Source organism: Bubalus bubalis, chromosome 1 (genome assembly GCF_019923935.1).
Source record: "Bubalus bubalis isolate 160015118507 breed Murrah chromosome 1, NDDB_SH_1, whole genome shotgun sequence".
Taxonomy (NCBI): Eukaryota; Metazoa; Chordata; class Mammalia; order Artiodactyla; family Bovidae; genus Bubalus; species Bubalus bubalis.
Genome location: NC_059157.1, coordinates 90,483,936 through 90,500,424, shown reverse-complemented (window position 1 = coordinate 90,500,424; position 16,489 = coordinate 90,483,936). Strand labels below are relative to the sequence as shown.

General features: G+C 38.8%; 1 protein-coding gene across 4 annotated transcripts in view; it reads right to left on the bottom strand.

Annotated features, from left to right (window-relative positions):
• TFG (trafficking from ER to golgi regulator) overlaps positions 1-14,563 on the bottom strand; it is a 31,696-nt gene extending 17,133 nt beyond the window's left edge. For 2 of the 4 annotated variants that reach the window (XM_025282921.3, XM_025282931.3), the window contains exons 1-4: positions 14,350-14,563; positions 8,889-9,115; positions 5,033-5,116; positions 751-897 (exon numbers count right to left, since the gene is read on the bottom strand). In XM_025282921.3, the coding sequence (XP_025138706.1) occupies positions 751-897; positions 5,033-5,116; positions 8,889-9,072 (415 nt within the window). In that variant the 5' untranslated portion in view covers positions 9,073-9,115; positions 14,350-14,563. The remainder of the gene's footprint in view (positions 1-750; positions 898-5,032; positions 5,117-8,888; positions 9,116-14,349) is intronic. The other 2 variants (XM_006058747.4, XM_006058748.4) reach the window with 1 other exon arrangement.
• Between the last annotated feature and the right edge of the window lie 1,926 nt (positions 14,564-16,489).

The following is a 16,489-nucleotide window of genomic DNA, read 5'->3' as shown; positions in this document are numbered from 1 at the left end:
ATAAATAGTATGTCTGTAAAATGGGAAAAAAAATTTTTTTTTGCATATTATGAACACTGTGCTTAAGATAAACATTACAACATTTGAATGTACTAATCTAAAATTACCTTTACTTGAAACTACTTCATATATCACATAAAACTCAAGAAATGATTTCCATTCCTAAGGTTCATTAATTAACTTTAACACTAAAAAGGGTTCAAGAGTCAAAGAGATTTGAAAACTGACCTATGTCATAACCCAGGAGTCTAAGACTACCTGTAAAACAATCACACAGACAGCACTTTAACAATGGGATTCCCGGCCCTGCTCTCCAGGTCTGTGATGAGATCCAGGAATTGGTATAATAAAATCTCCCTGTAATCAAGGTTCCCTGGGTAGCTCAAACAGTAAAGAATCTGCTTGTAATGTGGGTGACCTGGGTTCGATCCCTGGGTCAGGAAGATCCCCTAGAGAAGAGTGTGGCAACCCACTCCAGTATTCTTGCCTGGAGAACTCCATGGACATAGGAGACTGGTGGGCCCCAGTCCATGGGGTCACAAAGAGTGAGACACAACTGAGTGACTACCACAACAACAATCTTGATGAACAGCCAGGTTTGGGAAAACAGATATTGAATATTAGCACAGACATAGAAGTAAGAAAGGGTGACAATGGAGGTGCCATTTTACTCCTGCTGAAGAATTTTTTTTTAAATCTGCAAAAAGTCATAAGTAGGATAAATGAGAATAAAATGACTTCATGGTCTACCGTTTTCAGGAATGCTGGAGGACGGGCCTGGTTCTCCAGGTGGTTCCAAACTATCCAGTAAGCGATTCACTTTATTTCGAAGTTCTATCAGTTCTCGACGAAGGTATTTCACCTGACTTGATTCAAGGGGTCTTGGTTGGCCATTAACTGGAATAAAAACATTCATTTTCTTAAACTTAGGAAATATTCCTGAATAAATATATCAGTAGAATTATATGTAACAAGGAAAAATCAAAATTAACTTCTTTAAAAAGTTGAACTCAAACAAGATACCTATTGATATCATTCAAATAACTTTTTCAGGAAAGGATTTTCATTGCTAATTTATTTTTGGAAGAAGTAAATATTCATCAGTCTTTGCTGATGAACTATGGCTTACGACCTATAAGCTCCCCCCCAAAGATATTCATTAAAAGAATTCAACTACAGTGAAATAAAGTAAAATTACAGAAAGCTTTAATATATTTTAATAGAAATCATGTACCTTCAAAAGCTTTTACTTCACACAATTCTTTTATAGCCTTGAAATAGTACAATAAACACCTTATTAAAAGTATAATATGACTGTAGGTCTGTTATCCTTCTTGCCTACTTCTGACCTCCCTCCCCACAAAAAAATTAGCTACCTAAAATAAATGCCCTAAATAAAAAGTAACCTCTTTTAAAAATACGCAGAATTTACAAATTCACATCACCACTGTCCTTCAAAATAGTTACTTTAAAAGAAGCACAAAAGCCAGAAAAAGTCAGATTATTCAGTAATCATTGGGCTTTTTTTTTAAAGGGTAATATTAACCTCATTTAATTACCCACTTTATCCAAATGACTTTCAGCTAACTAAAAAAAAAAAAAGGATCCTTCTTCCAGCAACAAAGACTGTCATCACTGAGATTATTAATTTAAAAAAAAGTGAAGCAAGGCTCTGAATGCAAACCTCAAAGTAAGAGTTCAAAAATTAAACTTTTTTATGCATTTTATATACTTACAATTTGTGTGTGTGTGTGTGTGTGTGTGTATCTTACATATTTACAAATTCCTAAAGCATCAAACCAGAAAAGGACATCTACTTGAAAATAAAGGTTAAAGGAGATTTTTTGTAGAATATGTTTCAAACATCAATATAAGCTTTTAAAAGCTAATCCATCAGTATTTTACATACTACCTATATATTTATGAGAAAGTTCAATATAATTTCCTACCTGTATCAATTATTGGCTTTTACTGGGTATTACTGTTTTTCCTTTAATAGCTGAAAAGAAGAAAAGCAGCTCCTGAAAGCTAAGAACTGGCCCTGTACTGTAAGACAGGCTTTTGTGTTGCTCTAAAAGCTGGCATGGTATTCACATGTAGGTTGCTGAACATAAACAATTTCAGAACATACCAACAGTACATCAACTGCATCTCAATAAATCTTTTTTTTAAAAGCAAATAAAGAACACCACCAACTATTATTAAAGATCACCCTGGGACTGATATAGCTCAAGACAAAAAAGAAAGCCAGTCCATAATCATGTGAGAACTTAGACACAAGAACATTGACCAGAATGTCACAAAAATGACCAAACATCCCTGGCTAATTATGAGTGACACTATTTTACCAATTGCAAGCTTTAGCCTCCATTCACTCCCCATATTTTCTGGGTAAGATTTAGTAAGATAAATCATAGGACTACTACCTAATAGGTAAATCATAAATCATGGGATTACTACCTAATCATAGGACTACCCGTACTTCCTGACAACAGCCAATCTAGAGCAAAGCCCCATTCCTTCAACCTTATGCAAAACCATCTAACACAAACTCAAGCCCTACAAAAAATTCTAACACATTTTTACTGACATGCTATTGTTCTCCAAGGTGCTCATTCTCCTTCACAGCAATGTATTAATATTTGAGGTTAAACTCCCTTTCACTCCTAATATTGCTTACTTCTGCCTTTTAAACTTAATAGATAGTTTGCTAGTTGTATATCTTCAAAATTGCTGATCCCTTCAATTCCCCCAACTTCTAGTTCATTTCTGCTTTTTATTTTCTAAGTTATCTGGACTTACACTATCCTTTTTGTATTTAGCTTTAGCACACTCTAAAAACTTTGTCATGTAAAAGTCTTCACTAATTTGAAATCTAATTCCTAATATGATTTCTTCTATGGTATGTTACTTAAAAGTATATTTTTATCTTCAAAAATATGGGAGTTTGGGTTATCTTTTTTGCCCAATAGTTTCTAATAAAACCAGAGGAAATGATCTTTAACATATTCCTTCTCTGATACTGAGACTCACTGGAAAACCTAGCAGACGGTCAACTTTTATAAATGTCCAAATGCACTAAAGCAAAACTGAATCCTGTCCTGATTGCTAGATGCACACGATCAAGCCTGTTATCTATTTTGCTTAAATTTTGAGGCTGCTTGATCTATCAGTTTTGGAGACAAGAGTATTAACAGTTCTCTTATGATTACAAATTTTTCCTTTTTCAGGTGTGCAGCAAAATGATTCAGTTATACACACCTATATATGTGTGTATATATATATGTGTTTATACTTTCTTCAGATTCTTTTCCAGTACAGGTTATTACAAGATATTGAATATAATTCCCTATACAATAGATTCTTGCTATTTATCTACCTTAAGTTTTTTTTAATGTTTTTTCCATAATGCCTAGTTCTTCTTTTATGTCTAATAACAATACATAATTTATTAACACTTCTACTAAGTTCTTAGAAATCTAATCCCACTATTAGTTGTACCCATTGTTACTTGTTTACATGGATGTTTCATGTGTCCTACAGTTTTAAACTCTACATTCATCAATAGGATTTTATCTTTGAGAAGCCTATGTTATTTGGATTGAGAACATATACCCTCCAGATAAGATTTTTGCCTTTGTTTCTTGCACTTTTCATGGTGGAATCCGGGTTTGGGAGTTCCCAAAGGACCATGGTTATAAATCCTTAAGAGAGCCTTCACAAACCCCTGATAGCTCAGGATATATCAGAGTTTCTTTATCAGTTTCTTGACTTTTCCTCTACCAATGAAAAGATATTTTTCTTCTACAATCTGCTTTTTGAGAGTATAGTCATTGAGGGTCTAGGACACAAGACCTATACCATGAAGACACCAAATGACAAGTCCTTCGATTATGCAGACTAAAACCTTCAACATTACCACCAAAAGCATCCCAAGCCTCAGCTTTCGGTACTTAAGGCCCTGGTTTTTAATTTCAATTATATTTTGGTCCCTGACATCTCCTTCACGTTCCTGAGCAAGCTCAGGTGTGTAATTCAAAAAATATATTCAGCATCATTTATCCAGTACATTCTCAGTGTTTCTGAGATGAAGATTTTCGGTTTACCTAATGCCTGATAGCTGGCCAATAGTGGTTAGGTATTTTAAGACTCAATATTGTAAAGAGATATGTTTTATTTTATTTTTTAATTTAGTAGTTTTTGTTATTAGCATTTTAAAGTGATTCATATTCACCCTTCTTAGATGGAGATGAAATAAATACAAATTAAATCAACTGGCCATTGATCCTATTTCATGGAACTGGGTGAGTCAGTGCTACCTAATTTTTAAAAATGCTAACCAAAACATCCAGGAAAAAAGTCCACATTTTTTTTCATATAATCATGCTACTACTTTAACTTTGCAATCATTCCTATCTTATCCCTTTAGTGTTCTGCCTTGCAAATCTCTCATGATCTGTAAGAAAATAAAATCTATAAGATTAAATTTAGTCTTATATTTGTTTTTGTTTTTTAATCAGAACTATCTCAGATCTTGAAATACTACTTAAAAAATAATGTCTAAAAAAAGTATCAGTTCAGTCACTTAGTCGTGTCTGACTCTTTACGACCCCATGGACTGCACCACACCAAGTCTCCCTGTCCATCGCCAACTCCTGGAGCTTGCTCAAACTCATGTAAGTATCAGTCCTATACATTAAACCCTGAGAATAAGTAAAAACATACTACATTGGAAAACAATTATATATTCTTAAAGAACTAAATTGCAGTTTTAACCCTGAAATTATTTTCAATCCTGGAAACACTTATACAAGTGGCATACATTACTATTTAAGGTAACAGCAGATGAGTTATTTAAAATATGTCTACTTTCTATTAATCTTCAAAGGATATAGTTAAGCCTTAAAATTTAAAAATTCTGATATAGAAGAAAAAAGTATCACTTAATTTTGAATCTTTAAAAGGAATAAACTAAAAAGTATTTCATAAAAATACAAAGAAGAGTAAATATATTAGAAAGTTTAGCACTTACCAAATAATGTCAGTTTCAGTATCCTACTACACTGAATTGCAAAGGAAAGGTCAGAACTATCAAAAATTGTTATAAGATCTCCATCTGAAACAAATAAAAATTTCAGATTTGCATCAGTAGTAAGCTAGGATATATATCAATGAAAATGCAAAATGTGGATCACAGAGCATAGAGAATCTTCCATAAAACCTTTAAACATAAAGGATCTAGGGAAGACATATTTATCCAAAAGAATACTAAATTAATTTTATTTCTTTCATGGCAAGATATTTATCTTATTCTCATAAGACGAGCCAACACATAGCTAAGATTAATGTAATCTTTTACTAATCACCTGGAGGAAATTACAGTTTAGATTGAAATCTTTTCTATTCTAAAATATTTAAATATATTTACCAGAAATCAAGGTAATAATAATTCTCAAGGTTCAAATTTTAATTCTAAGCACAGTAAAACACCACTGACACAAACAGAGGGGAAGCCATATATAACAGTAACTAAAAAGGTTGCAAAATTTTTTTTCTGCAAAATTGTTCTAATAAATGGGTAGACAGTTGAGTCTTTCAGGTCCCCAATCATCTCAACACTAACATGAAAACCATCAATTCTCCTCAGGAAAAATATTCCTGTACACAAGATTCTGAAATCCCCTAGATCCCAAGGATAAAGAATACTATAATCAGCATATCAATTGCCTGTTCAAAAGCTTTCCAAGGGCTAGGGGAAAAATGGCTAGAGAAAGAACAGAAGAGAAACCATTCCAAGGTATCCTCACAGACACAGCTGGGGGAGCAGGGCTGTCATGGGGAGGCTGAGAGGCTGTTCCAGCCATGCTGTGTACACCAATTTTAACACTGATTAGGCCGGTTATTTTGGATAAAGATGGCAATAAGAGCCATAACTGAGAGTTTTATCATCTCTTCACAGCAGACCAATGTTTTGTTTTGGTTTTTGACAACACACACATCTAATGCTCAACTTTAGGGATTCTACTCATAAACATATTTTTAAGTACATATGTAAAAGAAGGAAATTTTCTATAACTGATTTTTTCTTTTCTGATTTCCCCAACAGAAATAAGAGTTTCTATGACATCAGGAACTCTTTACCTAAGTCAGCTCTCTAAACTAGTACCCAATACAGTCTATGGAACGCAAATCTGTATAATTTACAAAAGCACTCAAAAACACAATGAAAAACAAATTCAATGTGATAACCAGATGTAGAAGACAGTTTCAACAACGAGGATACCCTAAGCTAGGGAGTTACAAACTGCAATCAATGGATAAATTCTGGCTTAAAGAATTCAAACTAAGGATAGTTTTTGTATTTTTAAAAGGTTCTACAAAAAAGATTAGCAAGGCCTTATAGGACCCACAATTCTAAAATATTATGTGATCCTTTAAAGAAGGAGTTGGCTGACCCTTCTGTAAACAAAAATGAGTTAAAAGAAAGGCAGTAAAATAGTAAAGTTCATTTAAGATATGCCAATTCTGAGGTAAGAGCAAATCATCTCAGGTTTTGTTGTTCAGTCACTAAGTCGTGTCCAACTCTTTATAACTCCATGGATTGCAGCACACCTGGCCTCCTGGTCCCCCACTATCTCTCAGAGTTTGCCCAAGTCCATTGCCAGCTTTGAGGTAAAAGCAAATCATCTCAGGTAAAACCATTAAAAACTTGAGTTGTAAAGTCAAACAAAAAGAAGAACAAATTGATCACATTTACACACACATTTGGAAGTCAAACGGGATAATCAATGTATTATAAACAGATGACGTTACTAGATCAGTTCAGTCGCTCAGTTGTGTCCGAATCTTTGCGACCCTAGAACCGCAGCACACCAAGCCTCCCTGTCCATCTCCAACTCCCGGAGTCTGTTACTAGGGAAGAGAATAAGAAAACGCTTTCCTTTTTTGTTCCTTAACAAGGATGACCCTCAAAAATTTGTTTTGGGTAACATTAGATGAAGGGGCTTCCCCTGTGACTCAGCTGGTAAAGAATCTGCCTGCCGTCGGAGAAGGCAATGGCACCCCACTCCAGTACTCTTGCCTGGAAAATCCATGGACAGAGGAGCCTGGTAGGCTGCAGTCCATGGGGTCTCTAAGAGTCGGGCACAACTGAGTGACTTCACTTTCACTTTTCACTTTCATGCATTGGAGAAGGAAATGGCAACCCACTCCAGTGTTCTTGCTTGGAGAATCCCAGGGGCGGGGAAGTCTGGTGGGCTGCTGTCTATGGGTTTGCACAGAGTTGGACACGACTGAAGCGACTTAGTAGCAGTAGCAGCAGCAGCCAACGCAGGAGACAAAAGAGATGTGAGTTCAATCCCTGGGTCAGGAAGATCCCCTGGAGAAGAACATAACTATCCACTCCAGTATTCTTACCTGGAGAATATCATAAACAAAGGAGCCTGGCAGGCTACAGTCCATGGGGTTTCAAAGAGTCAGACACGACTGAGCGCCTAACACTTTCATTTTTCAACATTATATGAAATATTGAAAAAATGAAAGGCATATTATACCTCTAGTGAATTAACTGGCTTAGTTAACCATCAGTGATTTACACTCCCCTTCCACAGGCTAAGTTGTTGGAAAGTGGCTATCCAAGCAGGGACAAGTTCCCAACCCACTAACATCTCAGCACAGTCATGTGACTGGGGTCTGGTCAATGTGATGAGCTGAAATGATAAACCACCTCAAGGCCTAGAGAGTACAATCTCCCATGTGATCCCCTATACTCCATCTTCATGCATCTGCTTGCTGAATGCAGATACTCAAGTTGAGCTTGTAAGCCATGTACTGAAGATATCAGAGCTTATGTCAACCTGGGCCCCTGAATAATTTCTTGAACGTTAAACCACTGAGATTTTAAGATTTTTATACTAACAGCTGACATTACTTTAAACCAACACACAGAGAGAAACACAGAAGCTATTAGGGATAAGAAAACTGAGACAGCACAGTGTCAGAGTAATAAGAGTATTTATAAAACGATGCTGTGGATAGCAGTGCCAAGTGTTGAGATCAAGATGAAACAGACTGGAAATAAATTCAGCAGTAGTAAAGATACTCATAACCACCTAAAGCCCAATTTCACTAGAGCTGTTAACAAAGACGACAGGTCAAAAGAAAAAGAAAGAGAGTCTACTGAGGCAGGTGTGAAACCCTGCAGTCCGAACAGCAGAAAACAAACTGTAAATGCAGGAATAATGATTCTGATTATATTTGCATTATTAAAGCCAATTTTTTAAAGAGATTTTGCCTTGATTATAGCAATAATAAACAAATGCTTTATGTTTCCAAAAAAAAGAAACGACAGTCTACTAATATAAGTCCACTATGTCGTTGATGATATATTTGTCAGGTAAAACCGATCTCCATAAAAAGTTTTGTAGTCAAATTAGCCTGGGAACACTGCATAAACTGAGAAAGTACTTCAGCATATTAAGTGTTCTGAAAATTCCTGCAAAAAAACAGCTTTTCCATACTTTTCCATACTTTCACGAATCCTTTCTCATTCAAAATGTACTAACATCCCTTTCACTTTAGGAAATATGAGTGCAAGTTTGGTTTTAAAGCAAAAAGGAAGCCAGAATTGTACAGGCATAAAAGAAAAACAAATGGCTTGTAAAAATGTGTGACAGTATCCTATCACTTAAAACCCCTTTCTAATAATAAATCACTTGGCAAATTTTTTACTTATAAGTATAACTAACTACATGGGCATTCCCTTAAGTAAAAGAAAGTGGTACTCAATTACCATAGGAGGAAACAGAATTTTTATTTGGAGTTCAATGAAAAATGGGCAAAAGAACACATATAATACTTAGGTTTTTAAAAACTTGAGAAACACTTACCTTCATCTTTATATTTTATTGTAACTTCATCATTGCTCAGAAGTTTTCCTCTGAAGACTCGCTGCATCATTAACACTAATTCATCATAAGTAATATCTTCATTATGAATGGGAATTCGTCGAATATCCTCCCCAAGTTGAGCTTTTATGATTAGTTTACCACTCAGATCCAACTGCCCATTCATGGTGGACTCCAGGATGTTCTATATATGTAACTCTAGAGAAAGACTGACAAAATGATCTTGATGATTAAATAGCTATAAAACATATTTTAAAAGCTAAAAAGCAAAGCTACTATTAATATTAAGTTCAGTTCAGTCGCTCAGTCGTGTCCAACTCTTTGCGACCCCCATGAATCGCAGCACGCCGGGCCTCCCTGTCCATCACCAACTCCCGGAGTTCACTCAGACCCACATCCATCAAGTCAATGACACCATCCAGCCACCTCATCCTCTGGCATCCCCTTCTCCTCCTGCCCCCAATCCCTCCCAGCATCAGAGTCTTTTCCAATGAGTCAACTCTTCGCATGAGATGGCCGAAGTACTGGAGTTTCAGCTTTAGCATCATTCCCTCCAAAGAAATCCCAGGGCTGATCTCCTTCAGAATGGACTGGTTGGATCCCCTTGCAGTCCAAGGGACTCTCAAGAGTCTTCTCCAACACCACAGTTCAAAAGCATCAATTCTTCGGCCCTCAGCTTTCTTCACAGTCCAACTCTCACATCCATACATGACCACTGGAAAAACCATAGCCTTGACTAGACGGACCTTTGTTGGCAAAGTCATGTCTCTGCTTTTCAATATGCTGTTTAGGTTGATCATAACTTTCCTTCCAAGGAGTAAGCGTCTTTTAATTTCATGGCTGCAATCACCATCTGCAGTGATTTTGGAGCCCCAAAAAATAAAGTCTGACACTGTTTCCACTGTTTCCCCAGCTATTAGACTCTAAGAAATCTCAGTTTCAAAGGAAATTCACTGTTCCAATGTTACCATATTTATGGTAAAATGGTCTGGAACTGGTTTGATTATGTGCATAAAAAAATAACTTTTATTATTTTATGTCTATTATTATTTTACCCATATATTTAACTGCTCATCTGATTTAGACTTCTTACTTAACATGTCTAGAACAAAATCCTGATCTTCCCCATAAACTGTGCTTCTCTTGTAGTTTTCTCCATCTCTATTAATGACAATTCTTCTAAGATATTCAAGATAAACGAAAAAAAAACTTAGTTCCTCTCTTTCCCGCACACCTTACATATACCAAATTGCCAATGAATATAGTTGCCACAACTTTCAAAATATCTCTAGAGTTCTATCCTTCACCTCTATCAACTTAATCCAAGCCACCATCATCTCTTGCCTGGATTACTGCAAAAGACTCCTAACTGGTCTGTCTGCCTTTTACCTTTGTTTGCTTAACAAGTAAGTGAGTGAGTGAGTGAAGTCGCTCAGTCGTGTCCAACTCTTGGCAACCCCGTGGACTCCTCCGTCCATGGGATTCTCCAGGCAAGAATACTGGAGTGGGTTGCCATCTCCTTCTCCAGGGGATCTTCCTGACCCAGGGATCGAACCCAGGTCTCCCGCATTGCAGGCAGATGCTTTACCATCTGAACTAAGGGTTTAGAGGCTGTCAAATGGACACGACCTGTAAAGACAATTTTGATGGTTTTACATAGAAATGACCTCTAATGGAAGAGAACACAAATGGGAACTATTTGAGATACATTTCTATGTAAAATGCTTAACACAAGTACCCTCAACACATCAGAGTTATCCTGTTAAAATAAAATCTGGGAGGGATTGGGGGCAGGAGGAAAAGGGGACGCCAGAGGATGAGATGGCTGGATGGCATCACCGACTCAATGGATGTGAGTTTGAGTGAACTCTGGGAGATGGTGATGAACAGGGAGGCCTGGCGTGCTGCAATTCATGGGGTCGCAGAGAGTCGGACATGACTGAGTGACTGAACTGAACTGAACTGAGCACAACTACTTTAAAATCTTCCAATAGAGCCTCATCTCACTCTTGATAAAAGCCAGAACTACAAGGTCAAGGTCATTTCCCACCTCTCTCCCTGGCCACTCTGCTACACTCAGATTTTACAATCTCCTTCTCAAGACTTGGCACTTGCTGCTTCCTTAACCTTGACCCCTGTTCACACCCCTCACATGATTCAGATCTCTGATCAAATGCTAACTTCTCAGAGGTTTTTCCGGACTATCTAATTTAAAATGGCTTTACTGTCACTTTCTTATTCAGCTTCATTTTCTGCAAAGCACTAATCACTACCAAACATTTATAAAGTATTTTTTATTCTTTTCCACTAGAAAATAGGGAAATAAATGGCTTTGTTCACTGTTATTTCTGGAGCCTAGAACAGTGCCTAGCACAGTTAATTATTCTAGTCATTAAAGGAAGGACAATCATTAAATACTAGCCTCCAAACCCTACTAGACTGTGTATATTAAATGCTAACCCTGAAGAGCAAAGTATGTGTGAACACTTAAAATAGTTTCAAAATTTTCTCGCTCAAATAAGAAAGACCTCATGAGCATTTTCTCCAATTTTACTATTTTCAGAACTTGAGGACAAAAAACAAATCAGTGACATCCTCCTGAGCTTTCTAAAAGTCTGTCCACTATTGTTTCTCCATCCTCCCTAACGCTCCCATCCCCAATCCTGAGTATGTGTGATTAGACAGCACCCTTAAAAATAAGACAGTGTCAGAGAACTAAATACTAACTTGCCATTGAATTCTGCCTTCTTGGGTTTTATCTTAATCTTAGGTTATTCAGTGCGCTTCTCCTATAATGACTTTGCAATCCTAAATTCAAAATAATGTCTGCAGTCTCTAGTAATTTATACCATTATTGTATAATAACAGAAAATACACTTTCGCTTAATTAATATGTTAATATCTCTTCTTCTCAAGGCCTATCTCTTCTTTCCGAGACCAAGATGTTCATGAACACATTATTTGCAACTACAGAGCATTTCCTACTGGTCACATTCTGGTTTCAAAACTATGCTTTTCTACTAGGAGCATTCTGCTTTCTTCTCTTAAATGTGTTATTTTATTAACATATTTAGTTTTCCTAGTTCTCTACATCTGCTCCTTTGTGTGTGTGTGAAAGCACTCTACCTGGCCCCCAACACACCAACACTTCAAATATTTGAAGAGGTTTTCATGAATCCTAATTCATTTAATCAGTAGTATACATAAATGCTCTAGTATCTTCATACAAATGCCACATGTCCTTAGAATTAAGTACTCATTATTGTCTCTAGACTCCCTTGCCACCCTCTGAACAAATTAATTCTATGAATGAACCTTTAATGCCCATTTTAAAATGGTGCATTAAATACAGAATCTAACACTCTAAGGTCAGTTAAGAACAGAGTGGACTATGTTCTACCATCCAGATGCTACGCTTGTCTTAACATAGAGAATACAGTCAGTGTTTTATCTGCCAATTCTGACAATGGACTTTTCCTAAAGACTTTGATTAACTGAAACCTCCATACAACCCTTTCACCTGTGAGCCAAACCAGCCCTCTTCATTTGGCAAACACTTAAATACCTCCTGCGTGCCAAGTTCTGAAGTATAATTACTTCAGTAAGATGGTTAAGATTTCACTTTGTTTGCCTTGCAGCCTGAGAATAATAAAGAACTTCAAATCAATCTATGTAATCTTCTCTTCCCTACAGGATGTGTAAACCATCAATAATGTAGTTGAAGGACCAGAGCTTAGCTTCAGCAGGATAGTACTACCTATTCTCAGTAACTTCTAGAATAGTGCCTGACATACAGTAAGTAAAGATTTTTAATACTTTTTGTTCCCTAAACAAAACATGAATGACAAGTGATAAAGTTCTGACAGATTAAAAGAAGGCAGTACTATCAGGTCACTTCCTAAGTCAAGCCTTCACACTAGCTAGAGGTGACTCCCTACAACTGACATAACCCTAATTAGAGACATTTCCAACAATGAATATAACTGATATAATCCTTTTGATCATAAAGGAATTGTTGCCCAGTTCCAATGACTCTGAAAATATGAGCCCCTTTTTAAATACCTGACACCTGCCATGTTTGCCTGCAAATTCACTTACTGGCTAGTGCTTCTCTTGGACTGTAAACTACCTGTGGCCAGGAACCAGGTCTTCTTTCCTAAGGCTGTCTCCATTTTGTGCAGTCATCGCCATAAGGCATGACATAAAACAGGTTATCACAAAAACAAAAGCACCTCGAAATTCTCTCTTCCAGGGAAAATCCTATCACTCTATTTTTTATGTAACCATAGAATCCAGGTCCTCTTTTTCTCTAGCCTCAATCACAAAGTAGAGACTGCTATGAACTACTAGTTCCCAGAGCTGCTGGTGACATCCTCACAGCTTTTTCAGCTCCCCATTTCTCCTTTCATCTGTCTTTGCCCTACTCCCTCTGAAGGCCAGAAATGACTCGGCCACTAACTTATGAAATCTTCCACCAGGAACACTGTTCTCAGAACTGGACAGTAAAGTGACATGCCCAAGGAAACATGTAAAAAGCCTGCCTCTTTGAACCAGGATCCAGGTTCAGTGACCAAACCTCCAGCTCCACCAGCCCTGTGGTGAGGGCCCTGTTCAGTGAATTTGCTTAGGCAACTCCAGAAGGTAGAAATTTCCTTTAAGAAACCGTAAACAAAACCAACCCTCGAGTACTCCAAAGAATGCAAGGTCAGAATTCTGCCTGACCAGAGACAGCGTTGATAGTAAAGATTTCTCCCACTAGCTGCGTGACCTCAGGAAATACTTCTTAAAGTCTCACCTTCGTCAACTGCAAAATGAGAATATCTAAATTTGGAAGAATCCTTGTGACGATTAAATGAGACTGTGAACCTAAACTACTTAGCATATTGCCTAGCAAAGTAAACTCTTGAAAAGTTAGTTGTCATCACCACTACTAGACTGGGTTTGGCCTCCAGACGGCGCTTGATGAAGCATTAACACAGTCAAGGAACAAGGCTTCCCCAGGCGACCCCCAATCAACTAATTTCCATAGGCGCCATTCTCCCCACTTCTCACCCTTTCAAGCACCTCTGAGGGTTAGGCACTGGACCACCCCAGATCTCCAAAAGTCCCTCTCCGCTCCCTCCGGCTGTCCGACTCCTTGGAGCCAAGCGGGATTGACACAAATGCTCTTGCTGGCACAAACACCTCCTAAAGCCCCCCACAGATCCGCTTCGTTGCCACGGTGGCCAGTGGCACCCCCACCCCGCCCCTCCCCCGCCGTGGCCTCTCCTCGAGGCGAGGCCCGGCCTGGCCTCAGTCCTCGGCCTCCAGAGCCTTCCCACGACCCCTCCGACCCCACCCGCCCCGCGCTCGCCGGTTCGAACGAGGCCCTCGCAGCGTTTCCACGTCTCCCGGCCCGCCTGGCCGGAGAAATCCGCCGCGACCCCGTCTGCAGCGGCCATACCGTCTTCCCGAGGCCGCCACTGCCGCCCCTCCGCGGGTCTCCGCTGATCCGACCCCGTGCTAGGCCGCCACCGTCGGACTCTGGGGCGCTGGGGGAAGGCTGCGGTCACAGCCCACTCGGTTGCCCTCCGGGGCCGCCGCACCTCGCTGGCAGACTCGCGCGGGCCCCGACCAATCGCACTGAACCACCAAGCCTAGCGAGAGCTCGGACCCAGTACGTGGCAGGCGGGGAACGAAGAGGGGCGGGAATAAGAAGAAAATCTGTCCTTTCGCTCCGCCTCAGAGCTATCGGACCGACCCAGGACGCATGCGCAACGTCGATAGGGCGGGGACTAACGACGCCGGGGTCTGCAGGGGTCTGAGTCTCTGCTTTCTCACTGGATGACTGGATAAGTGTAGGAAGTGCACGCAGAACAGATGCACGCATGCGCGGGGCGTGAGCAGGCACTTCCGGTTTTCCTGAACAGTAGTATTTCCCGTTTCTCGCCCGTGGGCGGGACGTAGTTTGGTCTTCTGGACTTTGAGAACGAAGAGTAGGCGTTTGTCCAAGTTTGTGTTTTTTTGTTGTTTTGTAGCCATTGTAGTTCTCCTAGTCCTATCTCGAAAAAACTAACCTTTTCCCCGCCTTCCTTCTGCAAACTCATTCATTCATTATTGGGCGCCTACGCTTTGTTAGGCACTGTGCGGGGAATGGGAATGAATCAGTTTCTGAACAAGGAGTTCCCAACAGCGTTTACGAGACAGGGCAGATTTTATGGATGTGTAAAAGGTGAAGGCTAGGAAATTAGAACTCATTAAGGATCCCAGAGCCATTTTGGAAATAAGATATTTGAGCGTGCCTTACATACTCTTTTCATTTATCTAAAGCATTTGTCTTGAATATGCATGTTTATATAAGAAGTATGCTGGCTTTAGACTGAAGCCTGAAATTTGGGAGGAGGGGGGAATAGGTGATGGAATCGGCATGGGGAGGGAAGTGCTCTCTTAAAAGTTGCTGGAAACTTGCTTTCTAAGATAAAGAGCAAAAATCAATTTGAACTTACTTGTTCCTCAGTTGTTCACCAGATAAGTAAAGTGAATTTAAGGTGAGAAGTTATGCACTTTTAGTAAAGAGTGACATTTTTGCAGTTGTAAGTCTGAAAAATTATGTTTGAGAGTGAAATATTTGATTTTAGAATTCTTTGCCTCTGAAATGTATTTTCCAACATTCTTGTATTATTCTTTGAGCAATTGCTTGGCAGCATTTGGGGAGCAAAAGACTGTAGTAAGAATGAGAAAAGTTCCAGATTTTCTCCAAAGACTTGTTCTTCATTGCTTGTAATTTAGAACTGAATGATGCAGATTTGGGGAAACTACTTCTGTTGGTAATAGTATTCTGATGTCTTTGAGATGGTTTGAGATTGGATTAAACCACACAAATACAGACAGAGATAAAATTCTGGCAAACAGTGAATAACACCACTGTCAATATCCCTAAAGAAAACTCAGAGCCTGGGGCAGAGGATAAGGAGATGAACCTTAGCCTGGCATGAGGGGAAAGCATTTCCTCTCTCTAGGCTCCTGGGCAAAGGGCTTGCCATTGAGAAGAAATAAATTGATCGCTACTATACTGGGGCCAAAGACTGTAGTAAGGGTCAACACCGAAATCAGATTGATTATGTTCTTTGCAGCCAAAGATGGAGAAGCTCTATACAGTCAGCAAAAACAAGACCGGGAGCCGACTGTGGCTCAGATCATGAACTCCTTATTGCCAAATTCAGACTTACATGGAAGAAAGTAGAGAATACCACTAGACCATTCAGGTATGACCTAAATCAAATCCCTTATGATTATACAGTGGAAGTGAGAAATAGATTTAAGGGACTAGATCTGATAGATAGAGTGCCTGATGAACTATGGATGGAGGTTCGTGACATTGTACAGGAGACAAGAATCAAGACTATCCCCAGAGAAAAGAAATGCAAAAAAGCAAAATGGCTGTCTGCAGAGGCCTTACTGTGAAGAGAAGTGAAAAGCAAAGGAGAAAAGGAAAGATGTAAGCATCTGAATGCAGAGTTCCAAAGAATAGCAAGAAGAGATAAGAAAGCCTTCCTCAACGATCAATGCAAAGAAATAGAAGAAAACAACAGAATGGGAAAGAC